General features: G+C 40.7%; 1 protein-coding gene across 6 annotated transcripts in view; it reads right to left on the bottom strand.

Annotated features, from left to right (window-relative positions):
- Nucleotides 1–24,041, bottom strand: part of FIG4 (FIG4 phosphoinositide 5-phosphatase) — a 161,983-nt gene that overhangs the window by 54,200 nt on the left and 83,742 nt on the right. For 3 of the 6 annotated variants that reach the window (XM_077812927.1, XM_077812930.1, XM_077812929.1), the window contains exons 16-20: nt 20,223–20,361; nt 14,346–14,404; nt 13,553–13,700; nt 11,852–11,935; nt 6,105–6,300 (exon numbers count right to left, since the gene is read on the bottom strand). In XM_077812927.1, coding sequence (XP_077669053.1) covers nt 6,105–6,300; nt 11,852–11,935; nt 13,553–13,700; nt 14,346–14,404; nt 20,223–20,361 — 626 coding nt within the window. Of the gene's footprint in view, nt 1–5,970; nt 6,301–11,851; nt 11,936–13,552; nt 13,701–14,345; nt 14,405–20,222; nt 20,362–24,041 lie in introns of those variants that run through there. The other 3 variants (XR_013345611.1, XM_077812932.1, XM_077812931.1) reach the window with 3 other exon arrangements.

Here is a 24,041-nt window from a genome sequence, read left to right as displayed (position 1 = left end):
TGTAGTATGGCATAATGTCTTGTAAAGTATGTTTACAGACACCCAAGTTTCCGCTTTACAGATTTCAATGACAGGAATGTCTCAAAGTGAAGCTACAGAAGTGGCTTTGGTTCTAGTCAAGCATGCACTCACACCTTGTGGTGGTGGTAGAATGTTTGTTAACTCATAACACAGCAGAATGAATGCTGAAATACACTTGAAAAGTCTCTGGGAATAAACTGCTTCCCTTCTCATTTGTTCTTCAAATGATACAAACAGTCTAGGTGATTTCCTGAAAGATTTTGTTCTTTGCAGGTAGAAAGCCACCACTCAATGGACATTCCAAGAATGAAGTCTCCTACAAGAACATATCCTTGCTGGTAGCATGCAGTTTAGGAAAAAAGATATGTGAATTGTCTGAGTCAGACAGAAATCACAGATTACATGGGGGTAAATTTTGGATGTAGTCTTAGAGAAACCTCATCTTTATGGAAGACTGAGTATGGTGGATCAGCCATAAGGGCCTGTAGTTCACCTAGCTGAGGTGATGGTAACTAGAAAGATGACCTTCATAGACAAACCGGTTAGAGTGCATGAGGGTAGAGGTTTCAAACAGAGTTCCTGTTAACTTTGAGAGGACCAGGTTGAGGTCCCATGGCACAGGAGGTTTTCTCACAAAAGGAAAGGTTCTGCTTAGGCCTTGCAGGAAATGTACTGTCACAGGATTAGTGAAGATGAAGTGGTTATCAATAGGAAGACAAGCACCGATAGCTGCTAAGTGTACGCTTACTGAGCTCAGGGAAAGACCCAAGGTCTTTAAGGAAAGACGATATACCAATATAGTATGGATTTCAGAGTCCTCTGGGTTTATCCGGCAATGTTGAGATAAGACAGAAAAAACCTTGTTCACTTAGCTATGTAGACAACAATAGTAGAAAGCTGATTCCTTCCTACTATTGTTAAGGATGTCCTGAATAGCTTCTGAACGTGGTCTTTCTAGTTTTGATCCAAACACCAAGCCATTAGATGAAGGGACGTCAGAATGGGATACCTGACCTTGCCCTTGTCTTGGGTCAAAATATCCAGAAAGAACTGGGTAGTGATGTGCAGGCATTGTAGAATGATGTGAAACCAGAACTGCCTGAGCCATCTGGGAGCAATCAGGATGATCACAATTTCATCTTGTTTGATGTTCCTCAGAAAGCAAGGTATGGTGTAACGGGAGGGAGGATTAACATTAGGTGTCCTAACCAAGGGAAATGAAGTGCGTCTCCCGAGTCCTGACCTTGTGCCCCCCTGGAATGGTAGATCATGCATCTTCTGTTCTCCTGGGTCACAAACAAGTCCCAGGATGGAGACTCCCATTGATGAAATATGCTCTGTACCATGGAATAGTGAATATCCCATTTGTGGTCCAGAGGAGTACTTGGCTGACTATGTCTGCTAGTGTGTCATGAATCCCTGGGAGATGTCCTGCTGACACAATGATCTGGTGACAAATATACCAGTTCCAAAGATTGACAACCTCTATGCAGACAGGGACGATTGTGCTCCCCCTCGTTTGTTGATGTAGAAAGCTGTTACCATGTTGTGTGACATCACTTGAATATGCCAAGTCTGTGTGAGTGGTGGGAATTGTTTGCAGGCCTCATGGACTGCTCAAAGTTCTAGGAGGTTTATGTGCATCATGAACTCCTGGGGAGTCCACGTCCAGTGCTGTATGTTCATCTAGATGGGCACCCCGCAATCTCTCCTCATATTTGGGAGGAATGAAAGGGGGACACACACACACTTGCTCCTTAGTCTCCCACCAGGCTAAAGAAGCTCATGCCCTGTGTGGGAGTGAGACTAACTTATTTGATGTGTATACCGTCTGAAGCCAAGCTTGCAGGCAATGAAGTCAAAACCTTGCAAAGGGTCTTACACGTACAGGAAATCATGTAACCTAGAAGGCTGAGACATGAACAGACTGAAGCCCATGGACTCAGTCTGAGTTGAATGACAACTTCCTTTATGGATTGGTGTCTGGCCTGAGGAAGGTATATTGTAGCACTGATAGATTCCAGTATTGCCCTGATAAACTCTATAGTTTGCATGAGACCTAAAATGGATTTTATATTTATAGAGTCCCAGTGAATGTGGAAAATGGAGCAGGAACGAGGTTGCTGTCAGTACCACCTGGTGAAATCTCTCAAACAGTAGCTAGTCAAAGTAGGGGAAAACTGATGGTCCATGGTCTCAGAAATGAGAGACTACTACTGATAGTACCTTTGTGAGTAGCCTTGGGTCTGGTGCAAGGCTAAAGGGGAGCACCTTGTATTGACAGTGGTTCAGACCTACAGTGAATCTAAGGAACTTTCTATGTGAGAGGTAGATGTCTATGTGGAAGCAGGCATCTTTCATATCAAGAGTTGTGATTTACTCGTCTTTATTCAGTGAAGGAATTACTGATGCCAAGGTGGCCATTCTGAATATCAATCTACAGATAAAGATATTGAGCTGTTTGCATTCTAAGATGGGTCTTCATCCTCCCTTTTTCTGCAGGATGAGGAAATATTTTGAGTAAAAACTTTCCCCAGTATTTGGAGGCAGCCTCAGCTCTACAGCACCCTGATGAAGAAAGGAGTTTACTTCTTAAATTAACATCCTTTCATCAGAGTGGTCCCTGAAGGAGGATGGGAAAGAGGCATTCTATGGTGTAGTGGTATGAATGATGTTGAGAACCCATTTGTCATTATCCTCTGCCAGGCTTGGGAGAAATGAGATAGATGGCCACCAAATTGGGTATCAGAATTTTGGGTTGATGAATGTAGCATATGGAGTGTTTCACTGCTCTCAAAGGTCCTGTCAAAAATGTATTTTAGCAAAAGGCTGGGGTTGGAAGGAGGGAAGGGGGAGGTGTAGTGGGGCGGCTGCCCCACTCGTGCGGAACAGGGGTTAAAAGCACCCCGGAGAGGGCTGCGCTGGGATAAGGGATTAAGAGCAGCTGAGGGAGGCTGGCGGAGTAGCTGACCACAGGTGTGGCCAGCTCATTCAGGGCTCAGCTGGCCCTGATAAGAGGGCTGGGGGCCAGGAGCTGGAGGAGTCTCACTCTATCCTGGAGTGGGAGGACCTTGCTACCTGGGAATAGAGTACCTGGAGCAGAGCAGTGCTGGGGAAGGGCAAGAGGAGCTGGGGAGCTGCAGCCTGGCAACTCCCCAGGCTGAGGCCTTGATAAAGGCCTATGCGGGTACTGGGGCTGGGAGGTGCAGCCTGGTGTTATGCAGAGGCAGCTGGTCCAACCTCTTTGCCAATGATGAGTGGCCATGACAGACTGAAGTTTGCCCCAGTGAGTGGAGGCTAGATGATGACTGGCAGTAGCCACTGGGGCAAGGTGGGCATAGAAGGAGGGGGTTCCCCTGGGAGGGGAGACCCAGATTGTGGGGGTACTGCTGGGGCAGAACCCCAAGGTAAAGGGGCACCGGGGTCCAGGAGTGACACAGGGCCTATGGCAGGCAAGACACCGGCCAGCAGAGGGCGCTCCAACTAATTTCCAAGATGATCAGCAGGAGGCGCCACACTGATGAGTCTGCGATCTGCTATAGGGGGGCACTGTACTTGATCCACTGCATCCTCTATGGTAGTTCATAACCACTCTGGGTGGTAAAATGATTACAGTACTGGTTGTGCCTGTGTGTGTGTGGTCTGTGGTATTTCTTCTTTGGAGCTGGAATGTAGATGCCCAGTGAGTGGAGGGTTACACTCATGGAAGGTTGCAGGAGTAACAAATCATCTGTCTTCTCACTGAAGACATTGTTCCCTTCAAAGGGCAAATCCTCCACTGCAGACTGGACTTCCCTGAGGAATCTGGAGGAATGAAGCCATGACACTCGATGTGTGACAACAGCTGTCACCATCCATCTGGAGGCTGTGCCTGATGCAGCAAAGCTTGGAGGGACGATCTCGCAATCAATTTACCCACTGTGCCTGTCCTCCTAAGGGAGTTTGTCAGTAAATTCTGTGAATTTAGGATAACTAATAAAATGGTACTTGGACAATAATGTCTGACAGTTGGCTATCCAAAATTGCATACTGGTTGAAGTAAAAACATTCCTCAAAAATAGGTTTAAGTGTGTGGGCTTGGCTTCCTTATTGGAAGGGGTGGACTTTAGTTTATGTTGCTTGCTCTTATAAGTGGAAAAATTGGAAAGAGTCCAGCGGAGGGCAACAAAAATGATTAGGGGACTGGAACACATGACTTATGAGGAGAGGCTGAGGGAACTGGGATTGTTTAGTCTGCGGAAGAGAAGAATGAGGGGGGATTTGATAGCTGCTTTCAACTACCTGAAAGGGGGTTCCAAAGAGGATGGATCTAGACTGTTCTCAGTGGTAGCTGATGACAGAACAAGGAGTAATGGTCAAGCTGCAGTGGGGGAGGTTTAGGCTGGATATTAGGAAAAACTTTTTCACTAGGAGGGTGGTGAAACACTGGAAAGCGTTACCTAGGGAGGTGGTGGAATCTCCTTCCTTAGATATTTTTAAGCTTAGGCTTGACAAAGCCCTGGCTGGGATGATTTAGTTGGGGATTGGGTCCCGCTTTGAGCAGGGGGTTGGACTAGATGACCTCCTGAGGTCCCTTCCAACCCTGATAGTCTATGATTCTATGAAGTGGCAGCTTGGGCTACTAAGGAGTTTGGGGGAGTTGTGTGAATAAAAATTCTGCTCCCTTGGCTGGCACAAAATGTTTCTGGGTCATAGAATATCAGGGTTGGAAGGGACCTCAGGAGGTCAACTAGTCCAACCCCCTGCTCAAAGCAGGACCAATCCCCAACTCCATTATTTAAAACAAGACTGGATATCTTTGTAAATCATTTACTCTAACTTAAGCAGAAATTATGGGCTTGATACAGAAGTTGCTGGGTGAGGTTGCTGCCTGTGTTCTGCAGGAAGTCAGCCTAGATGATTGTAACAGCATCTTCTCACATTTGCCAACCATCACTAATCATTTTGCTTGGTATGTCTCATCTATTTAGATAAGCTCTTTGGGACAGGGACTGTGTCTTCCTATATGTTAGTCTACAACCGTGCACCAATTCCAGCTGGGATCTTTGGGTGCTACTGCAATGAAAATAATTAAAACTAATTAGTAGGAGTTAGCACAATAATATGAAAATATTTGGCAAACAATCTTCACTGCCATACTGCTATTGATTTTGTGTTTTATTGAAATAATCATCAGAGTATTATCTAAGCTTATCAGAATAGGATTCTAATTTTTTATGATTTTGACAGATAATATCTATGTTTATTTTTAAGCATTTTGTATCAGTTTAAATTTTCACAGTTGCCGGAAATTATGGTGGGGTCAGACAATAATTATTTAATGACAGTAGATATTGAGATTCAAAAAGTTAAAGCTTTATAACTGTTAAAAAAACAAACTGGCAACATCAGGTCAGAATATATAAAGTAAATATCCTTAAACCCAACTCTAATAAGTTCCCACGCAGAACTGTTCTTACTTTACATATTTGTAAATTTTGAATAGCACTAAGAGAAATATTTTTTCATTGTTCTGTGTGTGTATACAGTGAAACTGATGTTTACTGACATCTACCAATCAAAATCTAATCCTTCCAAATGTAATATTATCTGATAAAATCAGAATGTGCAATTTAGATGATTTAGTTTTATTAAACCATTTTTCAACACCTCAGACTGTTAAGTTACTGCTTGACAATTCAGAACTCAGATACCAAGAAAGTCCTCAAAGGAACACTTTCAACTTGAAATCTAGTCAATTTCAAAACATGAGTTATAAGTACAGTAGTGTTAGATACTATACCTGCCCTGAATCCCTTTCCAGTTTTTATGACTTTAGAATCACATTTTCTATTTAAAAAAGTCATTTTCTACCCTAATGCTCTCTGAGAGGCTCCAACAAACAAGGAAACTGACAATTGTGTATAATCGGGTTCACTAAATGCTGTCAGATGCATAAAGCAAATAAACTGGAGAAAATAATTTTCCCTTTTAATATCAGGAACATTAAGTGTTACAGGTAACAGTAGGTAAAATATTTTCATAAGAAATGTGTATTTTAAGTTGATGGTCTCCCTTCACGTGTGCCAGTGCGATTTTCTCACCTCTGTTATTTTTATATTATCGCCTGTATCTGCTATCTTTACTGGAGTTGAACGCTGAGAAACAGCTCCCTCATCTTCTTTGTCAGTCCCAGAATCATCCTCAGAACTACTTGACACTGCTTCCTCACTTGGGGGAGGAGGGGCACTAGCAGCTGTTTTACGCTGCAGCACAGTTTCTTCTCTATTACTTTTGTTCCTATATATTCAAAGGAGAGAGACAGTGCAGACATTTATTAAATGAACACAAAATACTTTTAAATGTACCATACATACATTCCTGAATTTTGGTTGCCATCTCATTTGGCATAGGGTAGAAGGAGATATTCTACCACATAAAAGAATAAATGGACACAAATCAGACATCAGGAATGGTAACATACAAAAGCCAGTAGGAGAATACTTCAATCTCCCTGGACATTCTATAACAGATTTAAAAGTAGCCATCCTTGAACAAAAAAAAACTTCAGAAACAGACTTCAAAGTGAAACTGCAGAACTAAAATTCATTTGCAAATTTAACACCATTAATTTGGGCTTGAATAGGAACTGGGAGTGGCTGGCTCACTACAAAAGCAACTTTCCCTCTCCTAAATGACAGGTTTCAGAATAGCAGCCGTGTTAGTCTGTATTGGGAAAGAGAAAAGGAGTACTAGTGGCACCTTAGAGACTTCTCTAAGGTGCCACTAGTACTCCTTTTCTTTTTCCCTCTCCTGGAATTGACACATCCTCATCAATTATTGGGAGTGGATTACATCCACCCTTATTGAATTGGCCCTGTCAACACTGGTTCTCCACTTGTGAGGTAACTCCCTTCTCTTCATGTGTCAATATAATAATGCCTGCATCTGTAATTTTCACTCCATGCATCTGAAGAAGTGGGGTTTTTAATCACGAAAGCTCATGCCCAAATAAATCTGTTAGTCTTTAAGATGCCACCGGACTCCTTGTTTTTGTGGATACAGACTAACATGGCTACCCTCTGATACTTGATACCTTCTGAACGTCTTCTGTTATTCTTAAGGGAGGGCTCTGCCCACCCTTTGAATCCCCTATTTTTTCTTTTCCCAGGGTATTCACTATTTCTGTACCTCTTCTCACACAGCTGAATGTCTGAAGTCATTTTCATGATTATGCCAGCTTACCTCCATTTTCTGCTCAGTCTCTTTTTTCATCCCTACTTTTTCTTCTTCCTTCTTTCTAAACAACTTTATGTATTTTTCGTGATTGAACCTGGCATTACCAACCTTGTCATTCTCTGGATTGCCTTTCGTGACTGAACCTGGCATTGAACTTGGCATTGTCTTTCGTGATTGAACCTGGCATTACCAAACCTTGTCATTCTCTTCCCAGGTCTTGAAAGTTTAAAAACAAAGCCATAAAACTGCTTGATAGTGCTAATGACTTTCCTCCTCCCCAACAGTGCCACCTTCTCCCTGGTCTTAAAATGAGAGAACTCCCTTTAAGCACTCTATGCTCACATCTTCAACTGTCTGACATTCTCTTTTGGATGTTCTATAGCGGTCTTAAACTCAGTTTTGGAGAGACTGGCTCTATCATCTTTCCTCCTTCTCCCTCTCAATCACCTTGTGTCTTCAATACCATTGACACCTCCACTCTCTCTCCTGTTCCTAGGTTCACAACCTTGGTGTCATCCTTGACTTCTCTCCTCCTTCCCCTTTTCCAGTTTTTTATTTCCTCTTTTTTAACCATCAATATACCCACTTTTTCCTAACTACACACTTTCTCACACTACAATCCTTGAAAAGCTTTGGTCATTTCCTGCCATAGCTAGTGTCTCCCTCATTTCAATTTATAAAGAACACTGCTGATAAACACATCTTCCTCTCCATTTCCTCCCCGATCATGTCAACGTCTCCTTATTGTTTCTGTACAGAAATCTGAAGCCACCTTATAAGGGATCTTTCCAGGCTAGATGATAAAGAACAGAGAGCTTACTATTCTGTCCTGTTTTCTTTATATTAGCCCATTTATTCAGCAGAGGGTGCACTCAAGAAATAAGCTACAACCAGGCCTGAAGACTTTTTCTTTGATGAATTTCTATGGCCTGCTGAAACAATGGAGATTAGAGTTTCTCAAAAACAAACAAATTAAATTAGAAAAAATAATCCAAGAATTGTATAATGGAAAGTGTACAGACAATTAAATATATGGGTCACTACCAGTTCTCCCTACTATAAGCTATATACAAATATTTTTAAAATACATTATTATATTGCAATGTTCTTAAACATGGAAATATAAAAATGTGCAAAGGTGAGGAGGGAAATTGTAATAAGCCTCTGAATAACTGATTTTTCATATAAAAATATCTAATTTATGAATTTTTTTTTATTGTGAAGAATCTCAGAGTGCTTTATACATTGTGTATATATGTATCACCTCACCCTTCATTAAACATGCAGTCACCTCTGAGGTGGAACATGGAAGATATTTTATAAAAGCAATTTTACACAACTTTTTATGAAGGAAAGTAATAAATAAGAAAATTTAAGTTTAAAATTTATAGAAGTACTAACAAAAAAAACTGAGTATAACACTGCCACAGAATCCACACACCTCCTCCAGCAATATCTGATTCTACTCACATCCTGCTGTGCTTTTATTTATTTTTTTCTTCTTCTCTGGGCTTCATATGAAGCATAACTAGAACTAATGATTAGATTAACCAGGCACTATGGCTTTATAATGGCAAAAACATTAAAATCCACTGCTTTGTATTAGGGAACATCTTTAAATGAACATTCATACAAGATTAAGATTGATAAATTAAAGTATGCAATGAACAAGGGAATAAAACATTAAGGGATTGGATTCTTGGGTCTGTCCACTTGGTATATGCAACACTCTGGGAAAAAGAGGTGGGTGTAAAGGAGTCTCTAAACCATCACTATTGCTTCCTTATCCCATGACCACTGGGCACAGGTCCAGTCTCAAAAATCAAGTTAGAGCAGTTTTGCAGCTGTTCTAAGTTCCTCTGGCTACAACAGCATTCAAAGGGTCATGTGGTTAGTAGGGGACCACTGGAGTATAGCAGTGCTTCAGTCATGCCCCATTTTCCCCAGCCACACGCTCAATTGTGGCATCAACAGAGGTTGGCATAAAGCTGTCTATGTCAGCTTTAAGTGACACAGGAAATCATCAGGTACCCGTTTAATTCAGCTTTAAGGTATGAATGTTTAGGGACTTTTCCTGGTTCTCAATGGCACTGTAGAAGACTGGACAAAGAGGATGGTAGCTGAAGGAGTTATTCAGTGCAGATCTGTCAGATGAAGGAAGTGGAAGAAACAACAAAAGCATTTGCTGGTACTTACAGCTTAGCAATTGATAAAGGATGTTCCACTTTAATGACTCCAAACTAAGTTCAGGACATCCTGACTCGGTAATGCCCTAGAAATATGGAACCAACAGCATGGAACTGTTGTAATACCCTTGGCAATTTAGTGCTACACTTTGGAAAAAGCATACAATTACTCTGTCACTCACAGCAGACTAGGCACACTATCACTTCTTCGGATTTCTATGTAGAGCGTAAGCATCTTGATAGCCTCTTGTAGATAGCTACCACTAGTACCACTAGTAATTTTCCCTTTGGAAAATTACAATAATGATGTGTTTTGCAAATGGATTTTTAAGACTGAAAACACAAGGACAAAAAAGGATACTCTACTTCATCCAATGTTTTAAAACACACTTCAAGCACACAAGCTCATGAGGATATTTAAACTGGGAAGACCAGAGATCTAAGAATGAATCCTTGTAAACAAACAGAACAAGTTGTTCTGCTGTTTGAAACAAATCAATATTTAGATACAGAGTCAAATGATTTAATAAGTAACATTACAAAAAAATCAAGGAGGAGATTGGCAAATCAATATACAGTTCAGAGATGCCTCAATAAAATGTTAAAGTCTATTGCATCAAACGAAGGTACAGTTAAGTGCCTTTTTCAACTAGTAGCCACTGTTCCTTTAGAAAATAAAATTAACTGTGTGCAGCTCTATAGTTGATGTTCCATGCCAAAAATATGAGACCTCACAGAAATGTCTGAACAATGTATTCTTTGTTTGGGGACACACACATATACTACCCGTAGAGAGGAAAGAAAATCAAATTAGCTTGGAACTGTCTAATACAAAAATTGGAAAGAGAAAAAGAGCAAAATCTACTAGATTATGCAACCCATTGGGCCCTTATTTTGAAAGGACAGGAAATTCTTTTTCCACTTTCATCCTTATGTCTTATATCTTTTCATCCTTATGCCTTAATATATTATATGGCTTCTAAAAAATTTTCATAGAAGAGCAGATACCTCAGAAGTTAATATAACAGCATGCAGTCATAGCATTACTGATATGGCAAATTATCTACACCAATGGCTTTTTTAGGTCTACAAAAAAACCCAAAAGGTTACTAACCTTCCATAACTTGTTCTTTGAACATTCCACATGACCATTCTACTCCTGTTGGTGTGTGTGCACCCTGTACAAAGTCATCAAATTTTTCCCCTCAGTGGTACCCATTGGGGTGGCTTGAGTACCCTCTGTTGCTGCACACCACTGCATGCTGATATAAAGGGCCCAGCCATCCCCAAGCTTCCTCAGTTTCTTCTTGCTGGACAACTCCAATGCGGGGGGTGGAGAGGGGGGAGGTCGTGGAATGGACATGTACAACACATTTTGAAGAACATTTACAGAAGGTTAATAACAGTTTTTTTCTTCTTCGAGTGATTATACATGTGCATTCCACTTTTGGTGAGTTACAAGCTATACAGTAGAAGGAGGGATCAGAGTTCATGTACACAGACAGGTGTACAGCTCGTCCAAATTTAGCATCATGTCTAGAGTACTGAGTGATGGCATAATGCAAACATGTGGACTGAAGACCAAGTCACCATTCTACAAATTTCTTGGATAGGAACTTGTGCAAAGAATGCCACAGAGAACCCTTGCAATCTTGTGGAATGTACCATCACTTTGCTCAGCAGGGAAATGCCTGCCAAACCGTAACATACACGAACGCAACAAGTTATCCAAGAAAATTCTTTGTGAAGAGATTGGGAGGTCTTTCATTCTAGTTGTGGCAATGGCCACAAATAGTTGAGTGGACAAACTGAATTGTTTAGTCCTGTCCTAAAATGCCAAAGCTCTCCTAACATCTAAGAGTGGAGGTGTTGCTTCTCTCTATTGGCATGTGGTTTTGGGTAAAATGTAGATTGTAAACTGACAGGTTTCTATGAAAATGAGATTCTAGAGAGAAATCTCAGATCACAGAAATCTCAGATGAGGGTGCAAGTATATTTTCTCAAAGATTATATCAGATGGTTCAGATGTCCGAGCAGGAAGTTCAGCCACCCTCCAGGCTGAAGTGATAGCTACTAAGAAAGCCACCTTCAGTGATAGGTGCAGTATGTGCTCGAGGCTCAGATGGAGGCCCCATGAGCTTTCATAGAACTAGGGAAGTCCACTGAAGTCAGTAAGAATCTTTCCATTTACTTCAAATAGGCCTTGGATCCTTTATATTCTCTTTTTGAGTACAGGTAGGTACTTGGATTTTAGCCTTATGCCTCAACTCAAGAGCCACGTATGGTTTGTGTGTCCCCTTCAAGTCATTGCTCATCTTGAACTAAGTAATTATGCATTTTGTTGTTAATTGCATTGTACTCTACAATGTTGATGTTATTATGCCAATACAATATCTTAAATTCCATATTTTATATGCAAATCTTACCCCACCACTGATTTTCCAGTTTCATCAGGTTTCCGCACTGTAAATGGACTTGGATCAATTCCAACATTCTTGGGCATGAAATCTCTGGAATAGGGGGAAAAAAATCAGCCATAAAATAAAGCTCAACATGTGAAATATGCTTCTAAAATTATATTTTGTCAGGTTTTGCTGAAAATTCTTCACATCTACAAGTCTGAACATCCTGTAACATTTAGTTCTGAATTTAAAAGTTGTTGTCATGAATTAAAAAGGATTGTCTAGGTTAAACTTTGATTACAGGTCACAAACAGTCATGGAAAAATTAAAAAAAAATAAAATCCAAAGAGATTTAAGAAGCCTTCAGTTGTACCACACAGACCCACAAAACATGACTGTGCACAGAGTTGTCACTTGTGAAGTAGGTTGGGGGTAATGGAAACCCAACAATGTTATTTTCATGATGGTATTCATGACTCAAATTAGTTTAAATGGCCATTTTAGAAATCGTTTCCACAAAAGCCATTAGCCAAAGCATGCATGCTCAAAATATTTTTTAAAATACTCAGTTGGCATGATCCAAGGTGTCATGGCTGCCAGCCGGAAAACACTCCAGCTGATTGTTTTAATCAACTCCAAGCGCACACAATCTTGAGATAAAAACAGAATATATCTGAACAGACACAATTTTTCTCCTAAATGAGAATGGGCTTGTCTACACAGTACTGCAGTCCAGACTATGAGTGTGTGACTTGTAGAGCGCTCTAACAAGCTGCATTCTACAGGCCCCACATAGATATTGCTGGCATGCACAAAAGGTACCTAGTTCATGTTAACATAGTCCTGTTTTAAATGGGACTACCTCAAAATGAACTAGGTACCTTTTAGTTCACGCCAGCAGAATCTAGGTGTCTACATGGGGCTGTTAGAGAGCAACAGGTTAGAACAGTCTATAATTCACACCCTGTAGTCTGGACTATGGCATGGAGTAGACAAAACTGCATGAATTCAAATGAAGTAGTCTACATCAGTGCTTCTCAAGCTATCTGATGTGGGGGATTGGCAATTTTTTTTCCCCCAATATGTGCGTAGACCAGCAGCCAATGCCTCGCGGACCACCACCGGTCCGCAGACCACCACTTTGAGTAGCACTGGTCTACATTACCTAAACAGTCCACACATGTAAATGTCCTCTTTCCAGCTGAATAAAGCTCTAAACCAGAAGTTCTCAATTAGGGTGGCACATCAAATTTTCTGGGCAGGAGAGCAGGGAACCTTGTAATAATTCAGTAATTATAGTAAAAGTGTGGGGGCCAAGTGCCAGCTTGCAATGTCACTCACTTAAATCTGGCTCAGCCACCCTCCATCACACAGATGGAGGGACCACTGGTCCAAATCTGAGTAGTGTTGTGACCCTGCACGACCCTGCCACTTACTCAAATCTCTCACTGACTAACATCAGCAGCACTAATACAGGTAAGGTATGTTTTTATAGTACCATTTGATTTGTATTTTGAGTAATTTGCCTAGTATGTCCTGAACAAATGCATTAGTAACATACTAATAGTGTCCGCCCCACTACTGTAAGACAGTGGTGGGGGCTCCAAGTAAAAACAAATACTAAAGTGGGACAAGATTCAAAAAGGCTGCACTAAAGTAAGTTTCAGGTTATGTATTAGAATTGTGAAATCTAAATTATATGATTTATAACACTGCAAAATATACCGTATAGAATTGGTCATTGCCAAGCAAAAGGTGTCATCAAAACTGCTTAATTCATATGGCCGAAAGAACTCATTATGAATATCAATCTCTTCTTCATATTTGTGAAATTTCTTCACTATCAACTTCCCTATATTTTCAGTGCATGTCACTGAAAAAAAAAAGACAACATGTTCTGTTGCAAATCATTAGCACATTTGGAAAAAAATATTTGCATACTCCTGTAATAAACACTTCCATATGTTTTTTCTATAGCACAAGACATTATATATATATATATATATTTGAGGAGCTACATTATAAAAGTTAACTAATTAATTTGATTCCCTTTTAAATTGACATTTCTGATTTGAACAGTCTCTCTGCTGGAGAAGTGGTGATGTGTCTTCCAATTGTATTTGAATTATCAGCTAGACTATTCTTGTGCGTCATCAATTTACAATACTTCAAGCCACATATGAATGGGAAAGACAAAAAACTATTTAAAATGCTTCCCTGCATGTGAATTTATAGAAGCCAAAGTCATATCCACAAGTCTACAGCAAGCACCACATTTACAATATCTGGCTCAACAACTGATGGACATTTGGCAGCTGTAATGCAGGCATCTCATACATGCTAGTGAAACCCATAGCTCATTGAGAAGGAAATCCTTGTCAGCTGTTATAACTGCACAGCTTTCATCAGTTTGTTAATTTGTGATTAAAGGAATACATGCAAACCATTCAATGGCTGAAACAAAATAATCAGTATTTTTCCAAAATATTCTGTAAAACAAAAAACACAGAGCACTTACCCTCATCATAAGGCAGTGGTAAATGATTTAATACACCTCGTGTCCACCAGTAGGTATAGCTATGGGGGGGGAAATTCACACATGGAATTGACTTTACTATAGTATTTTATATAGAAAATAAATATTTAATCTACTATCATATCTAAAAACATGCACACCATTTTTTATGCACTATATAGGGTCCAAATTGTGCATGGTGGTTTATACTGCAAGGGTGTGAGAAAGGAAAGAACAATCCTTGGCCTGAGAAGTTTAACAGTTCCCAGTCGTGCAACTGCACCTTTGTGGACAGACCCCTGAAGTCAGTGGGGCTCTATGCAGGTGCAGCAGTCTGCCTACACAGACCTACATTTACTTCAGATGTCCAACTGTTCGGTAGCAGTTGCAGGATTGGGGCCTAAAACATAATGCATGGAAGGAGATCAAAGCAGCATGTGGAGAGGGTGTGTGAGAAGACAATGGTCATAACAATGCAAAACTATCAGATAAGCTTACTGGTTAACATCTTTCTGGTTTTTTTTTTTTAAATAATGTTAACATTAAGGTTTTAAAATTTGAAGAGAGTGTGGAGATCAACAATAATATTTATCGATATTTGGCAAACTTCGACAATTTGCAAAGTTTTGTGAAAAATACAAAATAAGTTGGCTTCCTGACAGGAGTGTTGATATTCTTAAAAAGACACTGACAGGAGATTTGTTAATCATACAGGTCTGAGAACCAGAGTGCTTCATTACTGGAATATTTAACAGCAAAGATAAAGTGCTCTAGCTGCTCTCATTGAATGAAAATCAATAACCTACTGGAAAACAAAATGAAGCATAAATGAAGCATGCTTTGTCTTTCAGCTATTCATATTTCTATGTTTCCATCTTTTCCTCATAATTATATCTGTAATTTTTTTCTAAATTATACCGACACCATTCCTGGAAGGAAAAAAAAGTTATCTTTATGGCTTTTATTTGAGAGACACATATGATCCTAAATATTAAAGATCAGATTCTACCTAGGCTAATGCAGTGATCAGCAGCAGACACTGTGGGAATTCTGCTACCCAGATCCCTGTCATGCAAGTTTTTAATACAACGCTTATTGCAGTAGTATCTGAGAGCCTTCCAGGTGTGCACTAAGCAACATGAACACATCCATCACATGTTGTTTGTTCTCTCATCCTCTCCCCCCGAAGCAGAAGTGTGTGCAGTGAAGTGTCTTGTTTTGGTAGGGTGTGTTATTCTATTTTTTTACTCTCTTTTTTAAAATATAAATATATAATATGTTAGAGAAGGCACAGCCAAAGAATTGTGCCTTGAACTTGTAGCGGAAAGTGGTGAGGTTCGAGACAGTCATTAGTTCCTCCACAGTCTCAAACTGCACTCGGAGAAAGTTCTGTCTCCTGGACAGACAAGCTTTACTTTTATTGTTGAGAGACCCATTGCACCACAGAAGCATAATTGTTGGCCATGGTCTTTTAGGTATCAGAGCCCCAGGCCATAGAGTGCTTTGAAGAGAAGGACAAAGACCTTGAACTTGCTTCAAAATTCTATGGTAAGCCAATGTAAAGACTTGAGGACTACGCTCATGGTAGTCTGTGTTGCTGAGGAGATGCACTGCAGTGTTATGAACTAGCTGGAATTTCCTAAGTGCTAAAGCCCTCATGACCAGGCACACTGCACTGCTGTAATCCAGTTGAGAGGTGACAAAGGCATGAATAACTAAGGTCGGGACTTCATCTATCAGAATCGAATTGAGTTTCCTTGCCAAGGGAAGATAGAAAGCATTTCTCACAGACGCTATGTGAGAACTTAGTGTCAGAGGAATTCAAGAGAACTCCTAGACGATAGACTGACATGACTAATTGTGGTTGTAGATCTTCAACGAACAAAGACTGCACTGTGGCTGCACGCTCTTCAAAATACTTTCCTCTGGCCACCAGCATCACCTCTGTCTTTCTTGGGTTTGGCTTCAGGCAACTGTTCTTCATCCAAGAGCTGATCTCACCTAAGCACTGTCTTGCTGCTGGCACTGAGCAGGAGCTGGGTGACAGGGGAAAAGCCCAATTTCCATGATTCCAGACTCCTCCTATTTTGTTCTCTCTCCATGAATTCAAGAGGAAGTGTATACCACTCATTATGAAATATTTTCTTTCTGAACAAGAGATGGGAAAGGCCTGGGAAGTGGAAAGAAGTTTCTGTCACAGCAAGTTACTTCTTCCCTCTCTTCCCATGGCCCCAGAGATAATATTTTTCATCATTATTATTTTATTGCCATAGTGGCCAAGAGCCCCAGTCATGACTGGAACCCCTGTGGCTGCCTGCCTTCCCTATACACCTATCTTGTGGTGTGATGCAGCCCAGCCTCCACCACCTTCCAGGTTGAGCAGATTTAGCGCTCCAGTTAGGTACATAACATTTCCACTATTTCTGCAGCATCCAAAGTCCAAAATTGACAAAACAAAACTCCTCTTCTGTCCCTTCTGGGTTTTTTGCACCTCCCAGGCTCTACAGCGTACCAAGAAAACAAATGATTCCACCCTATTCGCTCACGCAAGTTTAAGTCAACTGTTGGTAGCCAAACATGGCATCCATCTTGGACCAAGCCTACATTCCATTGCAGGAGCTCTGATAGGCTACAATCTTCCTCAGTTCCTGGCTCCAGCCAGGTTTCTCTTCCACAGTAAGAGAGCTGAAGATCTCCTTTCCCAGCCAGCCTCCAACTGACAGGGGCTTGCCCCTTTTAGCTCCTTCCTTGAAGCCTGACACATGCTTCTGGTGTCATGGGTGGGGTTGATTTGGCCCCCCGTCGCATATTAACCCCTTCAGACTCAAATGCAGTTTGTACACACAATCACAGCCCCAGTTTCCTTGGTGCTGTACAAATACATCAGATTGTGTCTTCTTAAGAAATCACAATTTAATCTGACATAAGGAAACAGACTGACGATATAGAAATATATATCTATATCTCAGTTATCTACAGTATCTACTATACTCAGAAGGCATTATTTCCACATGAAACAAATTTTTCTGTATATTATGAACTCTAATCAGAAAAACTAAAAACGACAAATTCAGACCAGAAAAAAAAAATTTTATATACACACACACGGAGAACAGTTAACAGATAATAGCTCATCTTAATTAGCCTCTTACTCCACCTTTTCGTGTGTGTGTGTGTGTATTTTGCCTTACTATATGTTCCATTCTATGCATCCGATGAAGTGGGCTGTAGCCCATGAAAGCTTATGCTCAAATACATTCGTTAGTCTCTAAGGTGCCACAAGTACTTCTGTTCTTTTTGCGGATACAGACTAACATGGTTGCTACTCTGAAATAGGAGAAAAATAGTAAGTAGCAATTTTAACTTTCTAATTCAAAGAAAAACAAAACATGCAAGAACACAAAAGATAAGACAGCTTTTGAAATAAACAAGATAATGAATTAAAGGGAGACTGGGACATTCATTTGAGAAATCACCTTTGCAACACATAGTTGAATTCACTTTGCCACACAGCATTACACAGAAATGTTCAGGATAAGTGGACAATAAAGTGAAGAAAGATGTTGCACATATTTTATGTGGCCAGACTAATTGGAGGTTGGCTGCATGGCTGATATGAACGATGTAGCAAATGATTTTAGTTTACTGTTCATTTATTGTGTGATGTGATTGACTGACATGTTATGTCATATATAATCATTATATGTTAAATAGAGTTAATTTGTGAGAGTATAGAGGTATAAGACTGATCACTATTTAGAGGAATCATGTATTAGATATAAGTAAGACAAGCTGAAACGCAAGAACCTGTAGGCTAAGGCCCGCAAGATTTTAGATTAGCTATTTTAGGCCTTGGAGATAAGAAATGCTGACGTAAGTGACCGAAGAATAACCCGATGCCCTAAGATTATGGGAAAAGATGTACCAATGGGTGATAGTGAAAAATTAACAGTAAGAGTAATTTTTTGTTACAAGATACCCGGGTAATAACATTTTTTTAACACATGCCCTAACTGCAGGGTGCACTATGTGCAGAAGTGCTAATGAAGTATAGTCAGAATCACATTATAAAAAGAGAGTGCCTAGATTAGGAAAATTTAGCTCCCTATGAGATACTCCAGCAGGAACCATCCCTCTACTGGTAATCAATCCATGAGTAACCCATCAGTAACATTATTGTTAAGCATGTGAGAAAAACTATATTTGTAACTTGTGCATAGGTCTGTAGAGAATTTCTATATGCTTGGGTATTCATAACTTTAATTGTAACTTTAATAAAACTTGTAAAAAACTAAACCTTGTACTTGTGAATGGATGTGCGGTCACTATCCTTGGACTTTGTGTGTTCCTACAGACTCTAAATCTGAAGCAAAAAGCAGAGGGGACTTTCACTCTGTTAAGCTTGAAACTGTAGCCGTCAAAGCCAAACCCATGGTGGTGTAATACCACATTACAAAATTCATTTTAAATAAAATAAAAGGCTACAAGCAGCATAAAAAAACCCCTCAAGAGATGATGCCAGGGAATGTTGTGAAGGCCCAAAGTATAACTGGGTTCAAAAAAGAATTAGACAAGTTCATGGAGGATAGGTCCATCAATGGCTATTAGCCAAAATGGTCAGGGATACAACTTCATGCTCTAGGTGTCCCTAAACCTCTGACTACCAGAAGCTGAATGAGAGGAGATGGCTCACTCGATAGCTGCTCTGTTCCGTTCACTTCCTCTGAAGCATCTGGCACTGGCCACTGTCAAAAGACAGGATACTGGGCTAGATGGACAATTGGTCTGACCCAGTATGGCCATTATTATGTTCTTATGTAATGCTGCTTATGAAAACAGATAAAATACAATAGAAAATGGTCATCTAGAAACAGTTCTTTTGGACGCAGGATGACCTGATGCATAGCGTTAAGATGAAACCAGTGGCTATATGGATTTTTTTAAGGGACCTGAATCTTCTCCAGATAAAATCTAAAGCAGAATTTCAAATCCAACAACTGAAGTGACCAAGCCCACAAAAGGATGGACAAGTAGGCAGGATCAAAATAATGTCGGAACATCTAACAAAATCAGGTGAAGCACCAGTAGCAGCTTTGAAAGGGTCTCTGTAGAAAGTTTCCAATATCACCTGTTCTTTTAAAATTAGTATAATGTAGAGACATGTTCAGTCATTACAATTCTAAACAGTAATTCAATAATGAAGTTATCCTCAAAAATCATCTCTCATATCAAGTACTTCGGCTTTATTATTGTTATATAAACTATAATGCACAAATGGGATGACAGATAAAACTGGATTGATACAATCTTCAAACTGGACTAGATTGGGATGGGGTCTGGAGGTGGGTAAAAAATAGAAATGCACACTTCTTGGTCTACATTTTCTGAGCATGTACTCCTGAAAACTGGTTGTGTCCCAGAAAAAAATGAATGCTAATCACAGTATTTCAAATACTTTGCTACATCAATAAATATGACTAGCTGAAATTTAACAGAAATACTTTTAGCCTGCAGATTAATTAAATGCTGGTAACTGGACTTCAATAAAATAGCAGATCATTTCAAACTGCAAGCTTCATTCATATGAAATTCCATCTTTTTAATCTGTCCTTTTCCATCAGACGGACTCATTTAATTAAAACAAAATGTCAGACATTTCATAAAAGGAGATTATGATAATTAATGCTTTTACAAATGTTTAAAATATGGCAATGATGTATTTGTTTCAAATAACCCACCTTTGCAAGGCAGAGTAATTTACCTGCTTATTTTGCAAAGTGAAATGTATTTTTGAGACAGTTGTTCAAAATCAATTTAAAGGTTTTTAAATTTTGAACACGTATTATGAAAGTGAATGATAAATAGGGAACTACAAAATACCTTCTCCTTGTCTGTGAAAGACTCATAGTGTTCTTGTGATGCAAGTAAAAGTCTGTAGGAAGTTCCCAAAGATGAGGTTTTCCTTCTGCAGGCTGGAATACTCCCAAAAATACATTAATGGAGTCTTGCCTGTCAGCATCTGTAAAAAAAGAGGTACACCGGGATGTTCTGTTTATGCTCACAAAAATATGACGGAGGCAGTAGTAACACCACCATAGGTATGAAATCTACACTTAAAGCAAGACTAAAATCCCACTGTTTTACACTTCAGGGCTTGAACTTAAACTTTCCAGACAACAATTGACATTTTTAAGTATTAATATGTTAAAAACTATTCTGCTGCAAAAGTTAGTAAAGTGCTCCCTTTTTAGATATTTTGACTTATTTTCTTCACATTTCTTATGATTCTTCTGTCTAAACAATAGTCTCTACAAACTTCATACTTCACACACAGCCACCTTCCAATAACAACGAAGACATTTGAACTTTTAAAGCTACATACAAAAAGATTTGCTCCATTTGTTTGGAATAACCAGAGTTTAATCACAATTAGCTAATACAACTGCTCAGATACATCAGCTAATACCAGAGGTGCCAGGTTTACTCTGAGGCTTTTTGGGACACTTATGAAAAAAATTAGGGAGGAATTAAGGATGCTGCTTGGAGCAGCACCAAGTGTCAAAGGTACAAAACCAAACACAGACAATGCATCTGGGATAGTTTCTTGAATGCTTGCTGTGCATTTCAGATGCACTTTTGTGCATATTACAGTAATAATAGTGGTACAAGCTGAAGTAATATTTAGTAACACTAATAGCCATGACCAGGTGCGACCATGACATTGGCCATTTTCTCACTCATTCACAAGCACTTCTGAAACCTTTTTGCATACTTTTTTAGTGTATTTGGCTCATTTTGTCAACGGGGGTTGGGGTGCTCAATTTACCATCCAAGCCACAGGTATTGTGTTGCATTTTAACTGCCCCAGTTGGACCCTGCTGGACTGTATTAATGCACTGTAGACCCTATTAATGAACTACAAAGGGGGCAGGGATAACTCAGTGGTTTGAGCACTGGCCTGCTAAATCCAGGGTTGTAAGTTCAATCCTTGAGGGGGCCATTTAGGAATCTGGGGCAAAAATTGGGGATTGGTCCTGCTTTGAGCAGAGGGTTGGACTAGAGGACCTCCTGAGGTCCCTTCCAACCCTGAGATTCTATGATTCTAACCCATAAGCTTTGGCTTGAATGGTAAATCCAGCACCTCAACCCACTCAAAATTACCTCAGCTTGCCACCTATCAGAATGACCTTCACTTCACAGTCTGTGCATGTGCCACAGAGGCAGGGTTGCCCCCAGAAATTTATCTTATGGTATACTGTGATGTCATCCTGCCCCCCCGAGGTAAGAGGTGGGCTGATGGGTCACCAGGTGCCCCTGGAGGGACAGGTGTCAGTTAGCCAGGTGCTTGAGTGGAATGGAGTGTCTGGTTGGTCTGAAAGATGCATTTGGTGAGTTTCGTAGAGCATGGAACAGACTAGTTGGGTTTGGTAGGAGAGGAGATGGAGGTGAAGGGAGTTGCTTGATGAGGTGGGAGGAGTGGAGATGAGCGGATAAAGGGTAGGTGCCCAGTGTCAGCTGATCTCAGGGAGATGAAGGACTAATAACAGGTGCAGGTGGCACTGGGGTTGATGGAGATATTTACTGGTGTTGCAGGCAGCTGCTCAGCCTGTCCCAGACCCAGAGCCATCTGGCTGGGACAGTGCCAGGTACCATTAGCTGTGCTGAGGGAAAAGGCATGGGGGAGAGTGCACCCCACTCACTGTACTCTGTTTGTCCTTTTGGCCAAGCACTCTGCTCCCTGCAGCAGTGGTGCAAGCAAGCAACGGCCATGTGTTTGGGCCCTGTGCAGGTGCACTGGCCTGGGAAAGACACCCCCGCCCAGGGAATCTCACCGATGCAACCAAGGAGCCAACCTGTAAGCCTCCCCTAGTGTGATTGCCAAAATGGTATACACTATACATGGCATGCATATGGCTGTGCTGTGGGCAACCTGCACAGGACGCTGATGGTGGTGAAAAATGCCCTTGTAGCCATGGCACTGTGTTCATTGGATTTGAGTGGTGAGTGACACACAACAGACACTCCTCCCATTTTTAAATACAATTGCAAAATGTGTAGGTTTAATCCTGATTTAGTAATTTCATGAATACATTTAAAAATCAGGATGACTTTGGAAAATTAGGGAGGGTTGGCATCTCTGTAAACATAATTTTAGATAAAACATGAAAATGAAAAATTTTGTTCATTAAAATTTTCCAAATACCTGTAACTCTCATTCATTAACCAGCTGTTGAGGCAGGAAAGCAGGCTAGGCTGCAGAGAGTACAGGGGTGTGGTATGGAGGCAAGATCAAGCTCTGGGATGGCGAGTGGTTATGTACGGGGAAACAGACATTAGCAGGTATGTGTAGGGGGCCTGTGCAAAGAGTAAAAGGCTGGTGTGCAGGGGCCTTTGGATAGAGCTGTGCATGGAGGGTAGAGCTCAGAGATACTGGCACTTGAAGGGCTCCCTGTACTACTGCCTCCAATCCCCAGCATACTGAGGCATTACTGGTGTGGAACAGTTCAAGAGCCAGTGTTTCAGCAGATACACTTTGCTCTCTCAGAACCGCTGTCTGAGCTCTCCAACACACAGAAAGCAGAACCAGGGGAACCAACTGCATGTGCCACAGAGGCAGGGTTGTCCCCAGAAATTGCATCTCCGCAATGGAGCAAAGTTACCCCATGACTGATGCCTTGGTGTACCATGGGGCACAGAGCAGCGGTGGAAAAATCGATCAAGCACTGATGCCTCAGCCTGGGCTTCAGGAAACCCACATGGCATCAGTCAAGTCTTCAATGAAAACTCAGCTACTCATCTGGCTTCCTATATCCTCAACAGGTGTGCTCCCTTCCCTGCAACATGGAACATCTTCACAGAGTCAAGAGGCTTGCAAGCGGTTGTGAAAAGGAGGGGGTGTGTGTGTGTGTGTGTGTGTTGAACAGAGGTGTGTGGAAATTTAGTGGAGGTAGGGTTGTGGAGAGGCACAGCACTTTAACAGGCTATGGAGGGTGCTCAGGAGGAGGTGAGTGGAGACTGGAGGCTTGTGTGAAGACTAACAAAAAAGCAGGGTGTGCCCTGTAAGGCATCAGGAATGGAAAAAGCAGAGGGGAGACTCTACTCTGATGAGCCAAAGGTGCACCTCCTCTCTCTTCTGCTTTCATACATTCATCAATTATAAAGCCAGAAGGGACCACTTGTTTAACTAGCCTTACCCCCTGTATAACAAACGCCACAGGATTTTCCTCAATTAATGCCTTTTTGAACTAGAGTATACCTTTTAGGAAAAGCATCCAATCTTGACTTAAAGATTGCCAGTGATGAAGAATCCACCACAACCCTAAGTAAGTTGTCCCAATGACTTTCCAGTCTGAATTTGTCCAGCTTCAGCCTCCAGCCATTGGATTGTGTTATAACTTTGTCTGCTAGACTGAAGAGCTCATTATCAAATTTCTGTTCCTCAAGTAGGTATTTCTAGACTGTGACCAAGACACCCCTTAACCTTCTCTTTATTAAGATAAACGGACTGAGCTCCTTGAGTTTCTCACTATAAATAGGCTTGGAGGGATTAAACTTTTATCAGTGTGAAGTAAGTGTTGGTAATTGTTGATTTCACTGTACACACAGAGACAGATGGAAAAAGTATTTCTATCAATAACTGAAATTTACAGATAGGCAAAGGAAAATGCTGCTTGGGAACACAGAGTTTGATTTAAGAAC

This window comes from Eretmochelys imbricata, chromosome 3 (genome assembly GCF_965152235.1).
Source record: "Eretmochelys imbricata isolate rEreImb1 chromosome 3, rEreImb1.hap1, whole genome shotgun sequence".
Lineage (NCBI taxonomy): Eukaryota > Metazoa > Chordata > Testudines > Cheloniidae > Eretmochelys > Eretmochelys imbricata.
This window is presented reverse-complemented; position numbering and strand designations above follow the sequence as displayed.